The following is a 19,786-nucleotide window of genomic DNA, read 5'->3' as shown; positions in this document are numbered from 1 at the left end:
TCCAGAAGGACCCTAGGCCCAAAGCTGGCTTTAGTTGAGGACTCAACATTCATCTGGTAGGACTTGGAGAACGAGTAAATAGGAGACCAGGTGGCAACCTGCAGCTCAAAAAGCCTCCAGAAGGACCCTCGGCCCAAAGCTGGCTTTAGTTTAGTACTCAACATTCATCTGGTAGGACTTGGAGAACGAGTAAATAGAAGACCAGGTGGCAACCTGCAGCTCAAAGAGCCTCCTGAAGGACCTTCAACTCAAAGCTGGCTTTAGATGAGGACTCAACAGCCACCTGGTAGGACTTGGAGAACATCTAAAACGAGGACCAGGCAGCAAAGTACAGCTCAAAGAGACACCTGAAGGACCTTTGGCCCAAATCTGGCTTTAGATGAGGACTCTACATACACCTGATAGGACATGGAGAACATGTGAACAGAAGACCAGGTGGTAACCTGAAGCTCAAAGAGCCGACTGAAGAACCTTTGACCCAAAACTGGCTTTAGATGAGGACTGAACATCCGTCTGGTAAGACTAACAGGACCACAAGGAACAAGCCCATAGGTTATCAAGGGGGACTCAATGGGGCCTACATCACCACCTGAAGAACCTTAGAACTGAAGTCAGCATCAGCTGAGGTCTTAACGACTTCCAGGTAAAACTTAATAAACATGTGAACAGAAGATCAGGTGGCAACCTACAGCTCAAAGAGCCGCCTGAAGGATCTTTGGCCCAAAGCTGGCTTTAGATGAGGACTCTACATCCACCTGATAGGACATGGAGAACATGTGAACAGAAGACCAGGTGGTAACCTGAAGCTCAAAGAGCCGACTGAAGAACCTTTGGCCCAAAATTGGCTTTAGATGAGGACTGAACATCTGCCTGGTAAGACTAACAGGACCACAAGGAACAAGCCCATAGGTTAACAAGGGGGACTCAAGGGGGCCTACAGCACCACCTGAAGGACCTTCGAACTGAAGTCAGCATCAGCTGAGGTCTTAACGACTTCCAGGTAAAACTTAATAAACATGTGAACAGAAGATCAGGTGGCAATCTACAGCTCAAAGAGCCGCCTGAAGGATCTTTGGCCCAAAGCTGGCTTTAGATGAGGACTCAACATTCACCTGATAGGACTTGGAGAATATATAAACAGAAGACCAAGTGGCAACCTGCAGCTCAAAGAGCTTGCAGGAGGACCTTTGGCCCAAAGCTGGCTTTAGTTGAGGACTCAACATTCATCTGGTAGGACTTGGAGAACGAGTAAATAGGAGACCAGGTGGCAACCTGCAGCTCAAAGAGCCTCCTGAAGGACCTTCAACTCAAAGCTGGCTTTAGATGAGAACTCAACAGCCACCTGGTAGGTCTTGGGGAACATGTAAAACGAGGACCAGGCAGCAAAGTACAGCTCAAAGAGCCACCCGAAGGACCTTTGGCCCAAATCTGGCTTTAGATGAGGACTCTACATCCACCTGATAGGACATGGAGAACATGTGAACAGAAGACCAGGTGGTAACCTAAAGCTCAAAGAGCCGACTGAAGAACCTTTGACCCAAAACTGGCTTTAGATGAGGACTGAACATCCACCTGGTATGACTTGGGCAACATGTGAACATAAGACCAGGCGGCAACCTTTAAATTGTGAGACCCAGTAGCCTGATGCCAAAGAGCCCACGATCTAGTCCTAATGTGCCTTGACAGAAGGGGTGGCACCTGGTTTTTAAGATCATAAGCTTGAATGGCGGCTTGTTTGAGCTATGGAGAAATGGTGGAACGAGAAGCCGGTTCATCGTAACGGGGACCATCAAGAATCAAACAAGAGAGACAGACTTTCTAATGGAAGCAGTGGCTGAGAGTTACTCATCTACAATGTGCATGTGAGTATCAGAGCTGGAGCATGGAGCAATGGAAGAAGGTGGAGAAATCAGGAATGATTAGAAGAACACAACAAGTTTGAGGTGTTGGCTTGGCCTCCCAATTCAACAGATCTCAATCCAATCAAGCATCTGTGGAATGTGCTGGAAAAACAAGCCCGATCCATAGAGGCACCACCTCCCAACTTACAGGACCCAAAGGATCTGCTAGGGACAGCTTGGTGCCAGATACGACAGCGTACCTTCCGTGGTCTAGTGGAGTCCATGCCTCAATGGTTATAAAGTTGTGGCTGATTGGTGTATTTTATCACAGCAAAAGCTGCATTCAGGCAATGGAGGGAGCTCTCGTTCTGAGGAAATTGAGACAGATGGGTAGAAGAATGAGGTCCTGGTTGAGGTGAAGGGCCTAATGTACCTTAGGTAGGGAGGAAGTTCTGGGCCTCTACACCACCTTGTTGGCTGAGGGTGTCTGCCTGCCGATTGTCTATGTCGGTTATATAAAGGAAGGACAAGGCTGCAATGTGAAGCTCTACCAAGGACAGGATAGAAAGATGAGAATGAAGAACGAGAAGGAAGAACGAGAAGGAAGAACGAGAAGGAAGAACGAGAAGGAAGAACGAGAAGGAAGAACGAGAAGGAAGGAAGGAAGGAAGAACGAGAAGGAAGGAAGAACGAGAAGGAAGGAAGGAAGGAAGAACGAGAAGGAAGGAAGAACGAGAAGGAAGGAAGGAAGAACGAGAAGGAAGAACGAGAAGGAAGGAAGAACGAGAATGAAGGAAGAACGAGAAGGAAGGAAGAATGAGAAGGAAGAACGAGAAGGAAGGAAGAACGAGAAGGAAGGAAGGAAGAATGAGAAGGAAGAACGAGAAGGAAGGAAGAACGAGAATGAAGGAAGAACAAGAAGGAAGGAAGAACGAGAATGAAGGAAGAACAAGAAGGAAGGAAGAACGAGAATGAAGGAAGAACAAGAAGGAAGGAAGAACGAGAATGAAGGAAGAACAAGAAGGAAGGAAGAACGAGAAGGAAGGAAGAACGAGAAGGAAGGAAGAACGAGAATGAAGGAAGAACAAGAAGGAAGGAAGAACGAGAATGAAGGAAGAATGAGAAGGAAGGAAGAACGAGAATGAAGGAAGAACAAGAAGGAAGGAAGAACGAGAATGAAGGAAGAACAAGAAGGAAGGAAGAACGAGAATGAAGGAAGAACAAGAAGGAAGGAAGGACAAGAAGGAAGAAGAACAAGAAGGAAGGAAGGAAGAACAAGAAGGAAGAACAAGAAGGAAGAACGAGAAGTAGGAATGAGAAGGAAGAATGAGAAGGAAGAACGAGAAGGAAGAACGAGAAGTAGGAATGAGAAGGAAGAATGAGAAGGAAGAATGAGAAGGAAGAACGAGAAGATAGAATGAGAAGGAAGGAAGGACGAGAAGGAAGGAAGGAAGGAAGGAAGCTGCCAGCTTAGACACTGTACTGAGAGTGAGAAGTGAATATATGCCAGACGGTCAAACGTGCCGAGAGAACCAAATTCAAGTCCCATGGATGGACCAGGGAGCCGAATAAAGGACTTCATCAAAGAATGGGAGGCCAGAGGTCTTTGAAACAAGATCACAACCACAGTGACCTGATTTCATGGTTCCTGGAATGATGCAGATCTCCTGCAGCCTATTAGCACCCGTTTCCATTTTTCAAGCAGATCTCCTACAGCCTAATAGAATCTACTTCCTTTTTTTTTTAAGGGGAGGAGCCTCCTGCAGCCTATCACCATTTGTTTTTTAAATGTTTAGAAGATCTCCTGTTTTTTTTTTTTTTTTTTTAATAGATCTCCTGCAGCCTGTTAGCAACTATTTTATTTCTTATTTATTTTAATTTTTTTATTGTGTTGTTTATTTATTTTTTCTCCTGCAGCCTATTAGCAACAATTTTTTATTGTATTATTTATTTATTTTTGCAGTTCTCCTGCAGCCTATTAGCAACTATATATTTTTTTTAATTTTTATTGTATTATTATTATTATTATTATTATTATTATTATTATTATTATTTTTGCAGATATCCTGCAGCCTATTAGCAACTATTTTATTTATTATTTAGTTATTGTATTATTTATTTATATTTGCAGATTTCCTGCAGCCTATTATCAACTATTTTTTTATTGTATTATTTATTTTTTATTTATATTTGCAGATCTCCTGCAGCATATTAGCCACTATTTTATTTCTTATTCATTTTTTTTATTGTATTATTTATTTATTTTTGCAGATCTCCTGCAGCCTATTAGCAACATTTTTTTTTGAAGATCTCCTGCAGCCTATTAGCAACTATTTTATTTCTTATTTATTTATTTTTTATTGTATTATTTGATTATTTATTTTTGAAGGTCTCCTGCAGCATATTAGCAACTATTTTTTTATTGTAGTATTTATTTTTTATTTATTTTTGAAGATCTCCTACAGCCTATTACCAACTATTTTCTTTTTCAATTTTATTGTATTTATTTATTTTTGCAGATCTCCTGCAGCCTATTAGCAACTATTTTATTGTATTATTTATTTATTTATTTTTGCAGATCTCCTGCAGCCTATTAGCAACATTTTTTTTAAATACTTTTTTTGTATTATTTATTATTATTTTTGCAGATCTCCTGCAGCCTATTAGCAACTATTTTATTTCTTTTTTTTTTATTTTATTGTATTATTTATTTATTTATTTATGCAGATCTCCTGCAGCCTATTAGCAACTATTTTTTAAAAAACGTTTTTTGTATTATTTATTATTATTTTTGCAGATCTCCTGCAGCCTATTAGCAACTATTTTATTTCTTTTTTTTATTTTATTGTATTATTTATTTATTTATTTATGCAGATCTCCTGCAGCCTATTAGCAACTATTTTATTTCTTATTTTTTATTGTATTATTTATTTATTTTTGCAGATCTCCTGCAGCCTATTAGCAACATTTTTTTATTGATTGTTTATTGTATTATTTATTATTATTTTTGCAGATCTCCTGCAGCCTATTAGCAACAATTTTTTTTTATTTAGTTTTTTATTGTATTATTTATTTATTATTATTTTTGCAGATCTCCTGCAGCCTGTTAGCTACTGTTTTATTTCTTATTTTTTTTTATTATATTATTATTTATTTATTTTTGCAGATCTCCTGCAGCCCATTAGCAACTATTTTATTTATTTTTTATTGTATTTTTTATTTATATTTTGCAGATCTCCTGCAGCCTATTAGCAATTATTTTATTTAAAATTTTTGTATTGTATTATTTATTTATTTATTTTTGCAGATCTCCTGCCGCCTATTAGCAACTATTTTTTGTTTTTTTTATTTGTTTTTATTGTATTATTTATTTGTTTGCAGATCTCCTGCAGCCTATTAGCAACTATTTTTTTTTATTTTTTATTATTGTATTATTTATTTATTTTTTGCAGATCTCCTGCAGCCTATTGAAATCTGTATTTTTTCCTGCAGTCTATTAACATCTATTTCTTGCCTGCATGCACGTGTGGAACCTCATCCAGGTCCACATCATACATCTCATCACGTATCACACAGGACCCGGAGTAAGGGCCCCTAGTGGGTGGAACGGGTCTGCGTCCCTGTTCCCGATGTTCCTGATCCATGAAATGCACACCGGTGGTCCTCCAGCTGTTGCGAAACTACAAGTCCCATGAGCCATTGCAAGGCTGAAAGTTCCAAGCATGACTCCCAGGGGCAGAGGCATGATGGGACTTGTAGTCTCGTAACAGCTGGAGGTCCCCCCCCCGTTTGAGACCCCCCTGGTGTAATGTAATAAAGGAGGAGGGTCCGTACTAATAAAAGGGCCATCTCCATTTCTAGAGGGTGGTAGATAGATCCTCCAGCCATTGATTGAGGACGGGATCGTCCTCCACAGGGACACTGTCAGCACTTTGTTCAGATGGGAAACTCCTCCAGCAATTTCAAAGCTGTTGGACATTTTGAAGGGTTCCCGGGTTCTTCCAGCTTCCATGAAGGAAGAACTGGGAACATCAAGTGCACCGGAGTTGTCTTGGAAGCCCTGAAGAAGCCTGAAGTAGGGACAGCGCTGCTGCAGGCTGATCCCAAAGTGTTCCGCCTCGGTAATGGTCAAAATGTTCTCCTTTAATTTGGGAGCGATGGTGAGGTAAACAATTTGTTCTTTAAAGACCAGAGGGACTCAGCATGGAGGAGAGGGCCTTGGTGTCCAAGAGCTCAGATGATGTTGGGAGCTCAGGTAAGGATCCCGCATGATGGGACTTGTAGTTCTCGTAACAGCTGGATGTCCCCCCAGTTTGAGACCCCCCTGGTGTAATGTAATAAAGGAGGAGGGTCCGTACTAATAAAAGGGCCATCTCCATTTCTAGAGGGTGGTAGATAGATCCTCCAGCCGTTGATTGAGGACGGGATCGTCCTCCACAGGGACACTGTCAGCACTTTGTTCAGATGGGAAAATCCTCCAGCAATTTCAAAGCTGTTGGACATTTTGAAGGGTTCCCGGGTTCTTCCAGCTTCCATGAAGGAAGAACTGGGAACATCAAGTGCACCGGAGTTGTCTTGGAAGCCCTGAAGAAGCCTGAAGTAGGGACAGCGCTGCTGCAGGCTGATCCCAAAGTGTTCCGCCTCGGTAATGGTCAAAATGTTCTCCTTTAATTTGGGAGCGATGGTGAGGTAAACAATTTGTTCTTTAAAGACCAGAGGGACTCAGCATGGAGGAGAGGGCCTTGGTGTCCAAGAGCTCAGATGATGTTGGGAGCTCAGGTAAGGATCCCGCATGATGGGACTTGTAGTTCTCGTAACAGCTGGAGGTCCCCCCCGTTTGAGACCCCCCTGGTGTAATGTAATAAAGGAGGAGGGTCCGTACTAATAAAAGGGCCATCTCCATTTCTAGAGGGTGGTAGATAGATCCTCCAGCCGTTGATTGAGGACGGGATCGTCCTCCACAGGGACACTGTCAGCACTTTGTTCAGATGGGAAAATCCTCCAGCAATTTCAAAGCTGTTGGACATTTTGAAGGGTTCCCGGGTTCTTCCAGCTTCCATGAAGGAAGAACTGGGAACATCAAGTGCACCGGAGTTGTCTTGGAAGCCCTAAAGAAGCCTGAAGTAGGGACAGCACTGCTGCAGCTTGATCCCAAAGTGTTCCGCCTCGGTAATGGTCAAAATGTTCTCCTTTAATTTGGGAGGGATGGTGAGGTAAACAATTTGTTCTTTAAAGACCAAAGGGACTCAGCATGGGGGAGGAGGGCCTTGGTGTCCAAGAGCTCAGATGATGTTGGGAGCTCAGGTAAGGATCCCGCATGATGGGACTTGTAGTCTCGTAACAGCTGGAGGTCCCCCCCGTTTGAGACCCCCCTGGTGTAATGTAATAAAGGAGGAGGGTCCGTACTAATAAAAGGGCCATCTCCATTTCTAGAGGGTGGTAGATAGATCCTCCAGCCGTTGATTGAGGACGGGATCGTCCTCCACAGGGACACTGTCAGCACTTTGTTCAAATGGGAAAATCCTCCAGCAATTTCAAAGCTGTTGGACATTTTGAAGGGTTCCCGGGTTCTTCCAGCTTCCATGAAGGAAGAACTGGGAACATCAAGTGCACCGGAGTTGTCTTGGAAGCCCTGAAGAAGCCTGAAGTAGGGACAGCGCTGCTGCAGGCTGATCCCAAAGTGTTCCGCCTCGGTAATGGTCAAAATGTTCTCCTTTAATTTGGGAGGGATGGTGAGGTAAACAATTTGTTCTTTAAAGACCAGAGGGACTCAGCATGGGGGAGGGGGCCTTGGTGTCCAAGAGCTCAGATGATGTTGGGAGCTCAGGTAAGGATCCCAAAGCAGGAAGACAGAAGCCAAAGTAAACGTTCTTGGAAGCAGTTGCGGAACTGGTGGCCCCACGTTTGCGGAGGAGGACTCATAAACTCAAACAGAGGGCAAAATTCCAGACTGTTGGTCTGCTCATGAGGGACAGGCAGCACCTGAACTGTCATTAGATGTACAGAGCTTCCCGGTGCAGCAGGACTGTCCCCCCGTGTGTCTAGAACGAGGTGTGCTGTAAGGCAAACACAACTCAACCCAACCTCAGATACGCAAGTACCCAGCTGTTCGGGTATCAGGAACAGCATCAGGAGGCCGGAGGTGACCCTGTGACTGTAGAGGGCAGCAGTGATGAAGCAAGGAAGGGTCCACTTGTCAGCAAGCAGGATGATTCCTCCTTAACACTGAATGATGGGAAAGAGGTCATGACGCTCAACCCAAGGGTAGATGTTGGCACTAGATCCCTCAGTGATCACCCCTTCCACAGTAAAATGGCAAGTGGGAATTTTAAACAGTGCCCGCAAGTCCTAGTAGTGATGTAGCTCCTGGTCCTTGGCCTTAATGGCGTACTCGTAAAGTGAGTCTTCAGAGACCGGGGTCGCACCTGGTGTTGCACCAGAAATGGCCACACCTTGGGTTTCATCATGGACCAACACAGGACACCCAGGTCTGCCAAGCTCCACAATGCAGAGCAAAGTGTTTGAGGGTCACATTCCAGGCTAGCTCCATGATCCTCCAAGACCAACAGGGACTCATGTATGGCCTCCAAAGTCCAGCTGAGAAATGGTCAACCCAGAGAGGTGCATATACAGAGCTACTCATAAAGAGAGTCTTCAGAGACCGGGGTCACACCTGGTGTTGCACCATGGACCAATACGGGACACTCAGATCTGGAAAGTTCGACAATGCAGAGCCAAGTGTTTGAGGGTCACATTCCATGCTAGCTCCATGATCCTCCAAGACCAGCAAGGTCTTATGTATGGCCTCCAAAGCCCAGCTGAGAAAGGGCCACATTCCAGGCTAGCTCCACAATCTTCCAAGTCCAGCAGGGTCCTCAGTATGGCCTCCAAAGTCTAGCTGAGAAAAGTTCACTCCAGATAGCTGCATGTAGAAACCTACTCATAAAGTGAGTCTTCAGAGCCGGTCACACCTGGGTGTCAGGTCACCTTGAGGCGCGGTGACAGGTGCACACCGTAGGGATCCGGAGTGCACCGCAAGGTTGTGGACCCTACGGCTGACTGCTGCAGACGGGGGACAGATCCCACTGGGGATAGAGCGTGAGATTCCCTGGGGCGCGGAGTCTAAGAGCCAGCAGGTGTTCACCAGAGCCTCCAGTGGTGAGGATGGACTTGGCTGCAACTGGCTCCAGGTCGCGACCCCCAGGGTCCCCCAGCTCACACCCACAGTAGGCAACAGGAGGATAGGGATGGTGAGGGACAAAGCCAAGGTCGGGGCCACAAGCAGACAAGGATAGTCGGGTACACGCCAAAAGGTCAGGATCACAGGCAAGCAGGGATAGTCAAGACACGCCAAAGTCGGTAACGGAAACCAGTAGCAGAGCACACGGCAGGAAACAGGAAGCTGATACACAATGGTTGATCAGCACTGATGGCCTGCAGTGCACAGGTTAATATAGGGCTCCCTGATAGGGCTTGGGGTGGAGCCATGCTTAGAGGAGAGGTTATAAAAACCCCCAGGTGGAAGTGGCTGGCTTCTTAGTCTGAAGACATGAGGGGAGGTAAGCAAACACAGGAAGATCACTGAATAACCATGACACTGGGGTTGCACCATGGACACAGGTGCAACCCCACATTCAGGACATTCAGGTCTGAAAATATCCACAGTGCAGAGCCTGGTGCTCAAGGTTCACATTCCAGGCTAGCCCCATGACCCCCCCAAGTCCCGCTGGGTCCAGAAAAGGGATTGTGGAACTTGCGTGCACAACACTCAATGCAGGGAATGATGTCAGCACTGGATCCATAAGCAAATAACCTCTTCCCCGGTACAATGGCAGGAAGTGGGAATTTTAAATGGTGCCCACAAGTCCTAGTAGTGATGTAGCTCCTGGTCCTTGGCCTTAATGGCCTACTCATAAAGTGAGTCTTCAGAGACCGGGGTCACACCTGGCGTTGCACCGTGGACCAACACAGGACACTCAGAACTGGAAAGCTCGACCATGCAGAGTCCAGTGCTTAAGGGCCACATTCCAGGCTAGCGCCACGATCTTTCAAGTCCAGCAGGGTCCTCGGTATGGCCTCCAAAGTCTAGCTGAGAAAAGTCCACTCCAGAAAGCTGCATGTAGAAACCTACTCATAAAGTGAGTCTTCAGAGCTGGGTCACACCTGGGGTTGCACCATGGACTAACACAGGACATTCAGGTCTGAAAATGTCCACAGTGCAGAGCCTGGTGCTCAAGGGTCACATTCCAATCTAACCCATAATCTTCCAAGACCAGCATTGCCAATTTATGGCCTCCAACGTCCAGCTGAGAAATGGTTGATCCAGAGAGGTGCATATACCTACGAAGTGAGTCTTCACAGAAATGGCCACACCTTGGATTTCATCATGGACCAACACAGGACACTCAGGTCTGCCAGGCTCCACAATGCAGAGCCAAGTGTTTGAGGGTCACATTCCAGGCTAGCTCCATGATCCTCCAAGACCAACAGGGTCTCATGTATGGCCTCCAAAGTCCAGCTGAGAAATGGTCAACCCAGAGAGGTGCATATACAGAGCTACTCATAAAGAGAGTCTTCAGAGACGGGGGTCACACATTGGGTTGCACCATGGACTAACATAGGACACTCAGATCTGCCAAGCTCCACAATGCAGAGCCCAGTGATCAAGGGTCATATTCCAGGCTATTCCCGTGACCCTCCAAGGCCATCAGGGTTCCCAGTATGGCCTTCAAAGTCCAGCTGGGAAATGATCGATTGAGAGAGCTGCATATAGAGACTCACCCCCAAGTCCTATTATCAAAGGTAGCTCCCAGTCCTCAGCCTTAATGGCAAACCCATAAATTGAGTCTTCAAAGATGGGGGGTCACACCTGAGAGTTGTACTATGGACCAACACAGGAGACTCAGGTCTGGAAAGCTCCACAATGCAGAGCCTGGTGCTCGACAGTCACGTTTCAGACTACCCCCATGAACCTCCAGGTCCAGCAGGGTCCAGGAAGGAGATCGTGAACTGCCATTAACCTCCAGGTCCAGCAGGGTCCAGGAAGGAGATCGTGGACTGCCATGAACCTCCAGGTCCAGCAGGGTCCAGGAAGGAGATTGTGAACCCCCGTGAACCTCCAGGTCCAGCAGGGTCCAGGAAGGAGATTGTGGACCCCCATGAACCTCCAGGTCCAGCAGGGTCCAGGAAGGAGATTGTGGACCTCCATGAACCTCCAGGTCCAGCAGGGTCCAGGAAGGAGATTGTGAACCCCCCGTGAACCTCCAGGTCCAGCAGGGTCCAGGAAGGAGATTGTGGACCCCCATGAACCTCCAGGTCCAGCAGGGTCCAGGAAGGAGATTATGGACCCCCATGAACCTCCAGGTCCAGCAGGGTCCAGGAAGGAGATTGTGAACCCCCGTGAACCTCCAGGTCCAGCAGGGTCCAGGAAGGAGATTATGGACCCCCATGAACCTCCAGGTCCAGCAGGGTCCAGGAAGGAGATCGTGAACTGCCATTAACCTCCAGGTCCAGCAGGGTCCAGGAAGGAGATCGTGAACTGCCATTAACCTCCAGGTCCAGCAGGGTCCAGGAAGGAGATCGTGGACTGCCATGAACCTCCAGGTCCAGCAGGGTCCAGGAAGGAGATTGTGAACCCCCGTGAACCTCCAGGTCCAGCAGGGTCCAGGAAGGAGATTGTGGACCCCCATGAACCTCCAGGTCCAGCAGGGTCCAGGAAGGAGATTGTGGACCTCCATGAACCTCCAGGTCCAGCAGGGTCCAGGAAGGAGATTGTGAACCCCCCGTGAACCTCCAGGTCCAGCAGGGTCCAGGAAGGAGATTGTGGACCCCCATGAACCTCCAGGTCCAGCAGGGTCCAGGAAGGAGATTATGGACCCCCATGAACCTCCAGGTCCAGCAGGGTCCAGGAAGGAGATTGTGAACCCCCGTGAACCTCCAGGTCCAGCAGGGTCCAGGAAGGAGATTATGGACCCCCATGAACCTCCAGGTCCAGCAGGGTCCAGGAAGGAGATTGTGGACCCCGTGAACCTCCAGGTCCAGCAGGGTCCAGGAAGGAGATTGTGGACCCCCGTGAACCTCCAGGTCCAGCAGGGTCCAGGAAGGAGATTGTGGACCCCCATGAACCTCCAGGTCCAGCAGGGTCCAGGAAGGAGATTGTGGACCCCCGTGAACCTCCAGGTCCAGCAGGGTCCAGGAAGGAGATTGTGGACCCCCGTGAACCTCCAGGTCCAGCAGGGTCCAGGAAGGAGATTGTGGACCCCCGTGAACCTCCAGGTCCAGCAGGGTCCAGGAAGGAGATTGTGGACCCCCATGAACCTCCAGGTCCAGTGGGGTCCAGGAAGGAGATTGTGGACCCCCATGAACCTCCAGGTCCAGCAAGGTCCAGGAAGGAGATTGTGGACTGCCATTAACCTCCAGGTCCAGCAGGGTCCAGGAAGGAGATCGTGGACTGCCATGAACCTCCAGGTCCAGCAGGGTCCAGGAAGGAGATTGTGAACCCCCATGAACCTCCAGGTCCAGTGGGGTCCAGGAACGAGATTGTTGAATTGAGTGCACAGCACTTAGCGCGTAGGATAATGTCAGCAATAGACCCTTCAGCGATAACCCCTTCCACAGCAAAATGGCAGGAAGTGGAGATTTTGTATGGTGCCCACAAGTCCTGGTAGCGAGGTTGCTCTTTGTCCTTGTCCTTTGGCCTACTCATGAAGTGAGTTTTCAGAGACGGGGGTCACACCTAGGGTTGTCACCACATCCCTTTAATACCGAACACATATTAACTACACAGCTTCTGTGGCTGATTAAGGTGGTAATTAAACTCACTTGGTGCCTTATCTGCATTTAATGAGCCTCAGAACCCGTGTAATTCATATGTGTTTGGGTTTAAAGGGATGAGGTGGCAACCATAGTTACACCTGGGGTTCACCGTAAACCAACACAATGCAGGGCCCGGTGCTTGAGGGTCCCATTCCAGACTACCCCCATGATTCTCCAGGACCAGCAGGACCACCCTGGTACGGCCTCCGAAGTCTAGCTTTTCTAGGGTTGGACTTTTCTCAGCATCCTACCAGGACACTACCAAACCAGTGGAAGCTGAGGGGTTTATCCTGGGCTTGCCAACATATTTTTTTTTTGTTGGCCAGTGTCCAATCCTCTTGTTGGCAGCAGTATAACCAAACAGCCTAAGACTTTCTGTGTCCCTCAATGGTTAAGAAAGAATAAAATATTTTTGTTAGACGTGAGCAGGTTGAAGACCACCATTATGGAGTTATTGACTCACAATTAATTCTCACTTTCAGTTTAAGGTTCCATACCCAAAAGGTGGGTGGGGAGGTGGGGGGGGGGGGTGTTTTGAGGGGGTGGGGGCACTGTGCACAGTGGTGAAGTGGGAAGGAGGGAAACTCTGTGACAGGGGGACAAGTTGGGTTGCAGGTAACAACATCAGAAGCTGGGTATGAGGTGGGTAGGATGGAAATGGATGGAAATGCTTCCTTGGGGTGCAAGGTGAGCTTGTGGGTAATGCTCTGATCCAGGAGCAAGGTCAGTGGGAGGGGGATGTGCTGTGACCTGAGGAGGAGGAGGGGTGAGCCAGGAGGTGAGGTAGGTGGGAGTTGATGTGAGCCAGGTAAAAAGTGGGAAGGAGACACTGTGATCCAAGAGGTCCAGGCTGGACACACTGTGAGCCAGGGGGACCACGTGGGAGAGTAAGGGACCTAGGTGGGAGGAGACACTAAGTGTAGAAGAATGTGGATGGCAAGGAAGCATTGTGACCAGGTGATGAGGTGGGTGGAAGGTGATATTACCAGGTAGAAGACCCGGCTGGGAGGGAGTGACTAGGGAATAAAGTGGACGGGTAGGGATGCGTTGTGGTTGGGGAACGAGGTGGGTATGGGGAAGGTGCTGTGAGTTAAGGAGCCAGATGGTGTTGGTGGAGTGGAGGACAGGCATGGTGATAAGAACAGAACAAAGAAATGTATTTAGTGTTAATGACCCACCTGTGCTGATCTCTGTAGGAGTGTCCTCCTCTATAAATGTCCCCGTTATTCCATCCTCCTCCATAGACTGCTGATCATCCCTCACATACCTCTCTTCTTCTTCTGATTTCACCTCAACTTTCATATTTATCAGATCTTCACCCTAAACCAAGAAGAAATTAGAAAATGTCATCTTATAGGATTCATACATCACCTCCATGGGTCACTTTCCCGTTCTAGATGCCATGTCGCACCAACCTGATCATGGTTGTCCATAGTTGTGACCTACCTGTGTGGAATCCCGGGAATACAGAGGATGGGGACATCTCTCTGGTGGGTTCCTGGTATTAGGAGGCTCCTTCTTGACATCCTTACAGAGATACTTGGGTCCTTCTGGAAACTCCATCACACCATAGTCCTCATCCTGGTCTTTATACTCTTCTTTAACAATTATCATACTATTATCATCTGGAGTTCCACTCTAAATATATAATAAAACATTCACTATAACCAACACACTTGTGTATAGATTACAACTACCAAAAAATGTTCCTCATCTACCTGATGATGGTGGGGGATGGTGTGACCTTCCTGTGTGGAATTCCAAGAATCCAGAGGACGGGGACATCTCTCTGGTGGGTTCCTGTATCTGGATGACTCCTCCATGGTGTCCTGGTACAGATCTTTGTGTTCTTCCTCCATCACCCCATCCTCATCATCCTCCTCTTTTATCTCTTCTTTAACATCAACCTGTGTAGAATCCTGGGAATACAGAGGAGGGGGACATCTCTCTGGTGGGTTCCCATTACTGGATCCATCTGTAGGAAACACACACACTGACTGAATACATTGTTTCTATGTGTTTATCAGATGATGGGGGATCTAGGTGGAGCCTCCGTACTGCTCTCTCCTTTACAATAAAGTCTCCTCTTACCCGGTGATGTGAGGGGCGGCTGATTGGCCATCATGACGTCCTTGTAGAGATCCTTGTGTCCTTCTAAATACTCCCACTCCTCCATGGAGAAATAGACAGTGACATCCTGACACCTTATAGGAACCTGACACACACAATGATACAGTCACCATCCAGACACATCCCTTGTCTGTTACTGGATAATGTCTCACAATTCCCAGAATCCTCCTCACCTCTCCTGTCAGCAGCTCCATCATCTTCTTGGTGACTTCTAGAATCTTCTCCATGTTGTGTCTCTCAGGTTTTAGGGAGTCACATGGAGGCACTGTGATGGTCATATGATCACCGGACTTCACAAGAGGAAATCTCTGTATTGAGGAACCAATAGGAATATCATGTTAGAATCCCAGAATCCTCCTCACCTCTCTGGTCAGGTCTGTGTTTGATTAATAGAGATAAGAGTGATGTCATGTGACCTCCCAGAATGCTCCTCACCTCTCCGGTCAGGTCTGTGTTTTATTAATAGAGATAAGAGTGATGTCATGTGACCTCCCAGAATCCTCCTCACCTCTCCAGGCAGGTCTGTGTTTTATTAATAGAGATAAGAGTGATGTCATGTGACCTCCCAGAATCCTCCTCACCTCTCCGGTCAGGTCTGTGTTTTTAATAATAGAGATAAGAGTGATGTCATGTGACCTCCCAGAATCCTCCTCACCTCTCCGGTCAGGTCTGTGTTTTTATTAATAGAGATAAGAGTGATGTCATGTGACCTCCCAGAATCCTCCTCACCTCTCCGGTCAGGTCTGTGTTTTATTAATAGAGATAAGAGTGATGTCATGTGACCTCCCAGAATCCTCCTCACCTCTCCGGTCAGCAGGTAGATGATCTCCAGGGTGAGGTTTAGTATCTTCTCAGTCATGTGACTCCGGTCCTCCTCCATCCTCATTGGTGCCGTCATTTGATCTATACAGATCTCCTTGCAGACGGATAACTTGGGGGAAATGAAAGTAAGAATTATTTGGATGGTGTTGGTCACAAAGTAATAGGAAGGCACTGAGTTCCCGGGGTCAGGATTTACCAGGTGGCGTTGGTGACAGGCCTGAGTTTGGGCAGATTCTGCCAGGAGGCAGATGCAGGCTTGACTGCGGGTACCGGATGCGGCGATGGTCCCTTGGATGGCACAGGTATCTTGGATAAACATAGGAGCCATGGTTAATGAAACAAGAAAACAACATAAAGAGCAAATGAGCTTGACTATTTAGGCTGAAGGCATATATTGATCTGTCTTAACAAAGGCACGTCAAAAGAAGTCAAAGATGCATGGTATTTTTTTTTAGTCTATGAATGATATTCCAGGTGTCTCTATAGAGGAACCAGGATCCAATGAGGGCACCCAACTTTTCAGAGCTGTGGTCCGGCAGTGAACTGACCTTTTCTGATAACGTCTGGGTTATATGTTTGCTGAAGGAAGTTCTGAGTGGTGGGATATGTCAGGGAAGGAGGTGAAATTGGGAGCATTATCTGGACAACCTTCTCAGTAGGGTTGCCATACCACCTCATCCCTTTAAACCCGAACCCATATTAATTACACGGGTTCTGAGCCTGATTAAGGTGGAAGCTAAACTCACTTAGTGCCTTACCTTGCATTCAATCGGCCTCAGAACCTGTATAATTAATATGTATTCGGGGGTTTAAAGGGATGAGGTGGCAACTCTACTTCTCAGGCTCAGACAGAGCTGGATTTTTAACATCTGGCTCCCGTTGACTTTAGTGGGGCCTTGGATTCGACACCAGAACTTTACGAACTAAAAGCATGAATTTTCGGGAACAGTTTACGACAAATAGACAGTTTTGTTTTTCTTGCTTCCCATATGAGTGTCATAAATAGGGATGAGCTCAGGCGTGTTCACATGGAACACGTGCAGAGCCCGCCAGGAAGTCGGCGCAGCGCTGCGCTAATCACAGGCAGTGAGACATTGCCCCGATGTGCGGCTGCAGAGATCGGGTAATGTCTCACTGCCTGTGATTAGCGCAGCGCTGCGCCGACTTCCTGGCGGGCTCTGCACGTGTTCCAATGCGAACACACCTGAGCTCATCCCTGGTCATAAAATGAAGACACATATTCCAATCCCATCCCCCGCTACTAATAAAAGTGGTATAATCCGTTTAGTATAGACTGATGAGCTGATTGGTGGGAAAGGTGACACATCTCCAATATGAAGAGAATGTTCCGGCCCCGTAAGTGGGGGAATGTTCTGCCCCTGAAGGGGGTAATCTAGTTTCCCACACTATATATGTGTGTATCATCATCTGCTGGAGATAAAAGACGTCACAGTGACTATGGAGGAAGAGGACGGAACATGACGGGGGGGGGTTACTGGGTGTAAATAGAAAATAAGATCTTATTACCTCCTCTGCTGCCAGTTCAAGCAATGTCTTCTCTTTATCTCTTCCCAACTCACCTCTCACCCGGAACTTCCTGTCTGTAGCTGACATCACTTCCTGTTTTCCCGAGGGACTTCCTAGCTGAATAAAAGCAAAATCCCGCCTGATACCGATACAACCCTGAGAAACGACTCGTAGTGTGAAGACGGTCTTGTACTGTAGTCAAGGACTTGTAGCTTTGCTGCTGATCGGTCTCCTCTATCCCAAAGATCAGCAGGCCTGCTGGTACACGTAGTTCCATATGGCTTTAAGGTTCTGCTGTTATCTAACAAGACTTCTGTTCAAATCTGGTTAACCACCTGTCAGTAAGTCAGTAACATAGTCAGTAAGGTTGAATAAAGTCCATCCAGTTCAACCTGAGTGAGTGTCTACAATTGTCCCTCCTCAAGGAGCCCACAATCCAATGTCCCCCACCCTCAAGGATCTCACATCCATCCAGTTCAACCTGAGTGAGTGTCTACAATTGTCCCTCCTCAGGGAGCCCACAATCCAAGGTCCCCACCCTCAAGGAGCTCACAATCCAAGGTCCCCACCCTCAAGGAGCTCATATCCATCCAGTTCAACCTGAGTGAGTGTCTACAGTTGTCCCTCCTCAAGGACCCCACAATCTAAGGTCCCCCACCCTCAAAGAGCCCACAATCCAAGGTCCCCCACCCTCAAGGAGCCCACATCCATCCAGTTCAACCTGAGTAAGTGCCTACAATTGTCCCTCCTCAAGGACCCCACAATCCAAGGTCCCCCACCCTCAAGGAGCTCACAATCCAGGGTCCCCATTCATATACTAGGGCCAATTTTGGACAGAAGCCAATTAATCTACCAGCATGTCTTTGGAGTGTGGGAGGAAACCGGAGTACCTGGAAGAAACCCACGTAGGCACAGGGAGAACATGCAAACTCCAGGCAGGTAGAGTCGTGGTTGGATTCGAACCAGCGACCCTTTTTACTGCTAGCCGAGAGTGCTAACCACTACACCACTACACCACTGTGCCATCCACTGTTGATTCAGTTAGCTACATCTTGGCCCAGCCAGACCATCTTGTTGGGCTTCATTTATTTTTCTCAGGCATAGCCTGAGCAACAGTGAGTGTTCAATCGGCCAAGTCCCCCAGTGATTTCCAAGATGATTACTAGTGTCCTCCAGTGTTTCCTAGAGGAGAAGATTCCTAGTGTTCTCCAGTGTTTCCTAGAGGAGAAGATTCCTAGTGTCCTCCAGTGTTTCCTAGTGGAGAAGATTCTTAGTGTTTCCTAGCAGAGAAGATTCCTAGTGTCCTCCAGTGTTTCCTAGTGGAGAAGATTCTTAGTGTTTCCTAGTGAAGAAGATTCCTAGTGTCTTCCAGTGTTTCCTAGAGGAGAAAATTCCTAGTGTCCTCCAGTGTTTCCTAGTGTAGAAGATTCTTAGCCCCCGTACACACGATCGGAGATTCCGACAACCAAATCCGTCTGAGTAATTCCGACGGATTAATTCCGGAAGAGGTCCGGAAGTGATGTTGCATGCACACGGTCGGACTAAGTTGTCGGAAAATCCGATATCCGATATCGTACATAACGTGATGACGTTATTTTGTTACGACCGGACTACATTCAGGCTAGTAGCCAATAGCTTTGGTCTAGGAATTTGATCTGAGCATGCATGGCACTTTGTCCGTCGGAGTAGGCTACACATGATCGGAGTATGTCCGATCGGAGCATTTTGTCGGAACATTTTACCGGCAAGTTGGTCCGTCGGATATTCCGACGGAAACAGTCCGATGCAGACCACACACAGTCGGGATATCTGACAAAACGGTCCGATAGGAAACATTCTGTCGGAATCTCCGACCGTGTGTACAATGGCTAAGTGTATCCTAGTGGAGAAGATTCCTAGTGTCTTCCTGTGTTTCCTAGAGGAGAAGATTCCTAGTGTCCTCCAGTGTTTACTAGTGGAGTGGATTCCTAGTGCACCCCAGTGTTTCCTAGAGGAGAAGATTTCCAGTGTCATCCAGTGTTTCCTAGTGAAGAAGATTCCTAGCGTCTCCCAGTGTTTCCTAGCAGAGAAGATTCCTAGTGTCCTCCAGTGTTTCCTAGAGGAGAAGCTTCCTAGTGTCCTCCAGTGTTTCCTAGGGGAGAAGCTTCATAGTGCACCCCAGTGCTTCCTAAAGGAGAAGATTCCTAGTGTCCTCCAGTGTTTCCTAGTGGAGAAGATTTATAGTGCACCCCAGTGTTTCCTAGAGGAGAAGATTTCTAGTGTCATCCAGTGTTTCATATTGGAGAAGATCCCTAGTGTCCCCCAGTGTTTCCTAGTGGAGAAGATTCATAGTGCACCCCAGTGTTTCCTAGAGGAGAAGATTTCTAGTGTCATCCAGTGTTTCATATTGGAGAAGATCCCTAGTGTCCCCCAGTGTTTCCTAGTGGGGAAGATTCCTAGTGTCCCCCAGTGAATCCCAGTGTCCTCCAGTGTTACTTAGTAGAGAAGATTCATAATGTCCCCAGTAATTCCTAGTAGAGAAGATTCATAATGTCCCCAGTAATTCCTAGTAGAGAAGATTCATAATGTCCCCCAGTGTTTCTTGTACCGTTATCCAACCAGACTTCTGCTCAAGTCTGGTTAACCACCTGCTGTTGACTCAGCCCAGCTAG

General features: G+C 47.3%; 2 protein-coding genes across 2 annotated transcripts in view; both read right to left on the bottom strand.

The window, feature by feature from the left end:
- Window positions 1-19,786, bottom strand: part of LOC143955452 (uncharacterized) — a 233,242-nt gene that overhangs the window by 120,445 nt on the left and 93,011 nt on the right. The window contains exon 5 of the mRNA XM_077465496.1: window positions 13,835-13,976. Within this exon, the coding sequence (XP_077321622.1) occupies window positions 13,835-13,976 (142 nt within the window). The remainder of the gene's footprint in view (window positions 1-13,834; window positions 13,977-19,786) is intronic.
- Window positions 14,050-17,213, bottom strand: LOC143955340 (uncharacterized). The gene is made up of 6 exons (XM_077465409.1): window positions 17,136-17,213; window positions 15,805-15,914; window positions 15,589-15,717; window positions 14,897-15,094; window positions 14,189-14,294; window positions 14,050-14,102 (listed from the first exon to the last, which is right to left on the bottom strand). Exons 3-6 carry the CDS (start codon window positions 15,682-15,684, stop codon window positions 14,050-14,052), a joined length of 453 nt encoding a protein of 150 aa, XP_077321535.1. The 5' UTR covers window positions 15,685-15,717; window positions 15,805-15,914; window positions 17,136-17,213.

Source organism: Lithobates pipiens, unplaced genomic scaffold (assembly GCF_037356315.1).
Source record: "Lithobates pipiens isolate NorthernLeopardFrog02 unplaced genomic scaffold, aLitPip1_a1.2 Scaffold_35, whole genome shotgun sequence".
NCBI classification, from domain to species: domain Eukaryota; kingdom Metazoa; phylum Chordata; class Amphibia; order Anura; family Ranidae; genus Lithobates; species Lithobates pipiens.
Note: the sequence above shows the minus strand (reverse complement) of the source record. Positions and strands in the feature narration are given on the sequence as shown.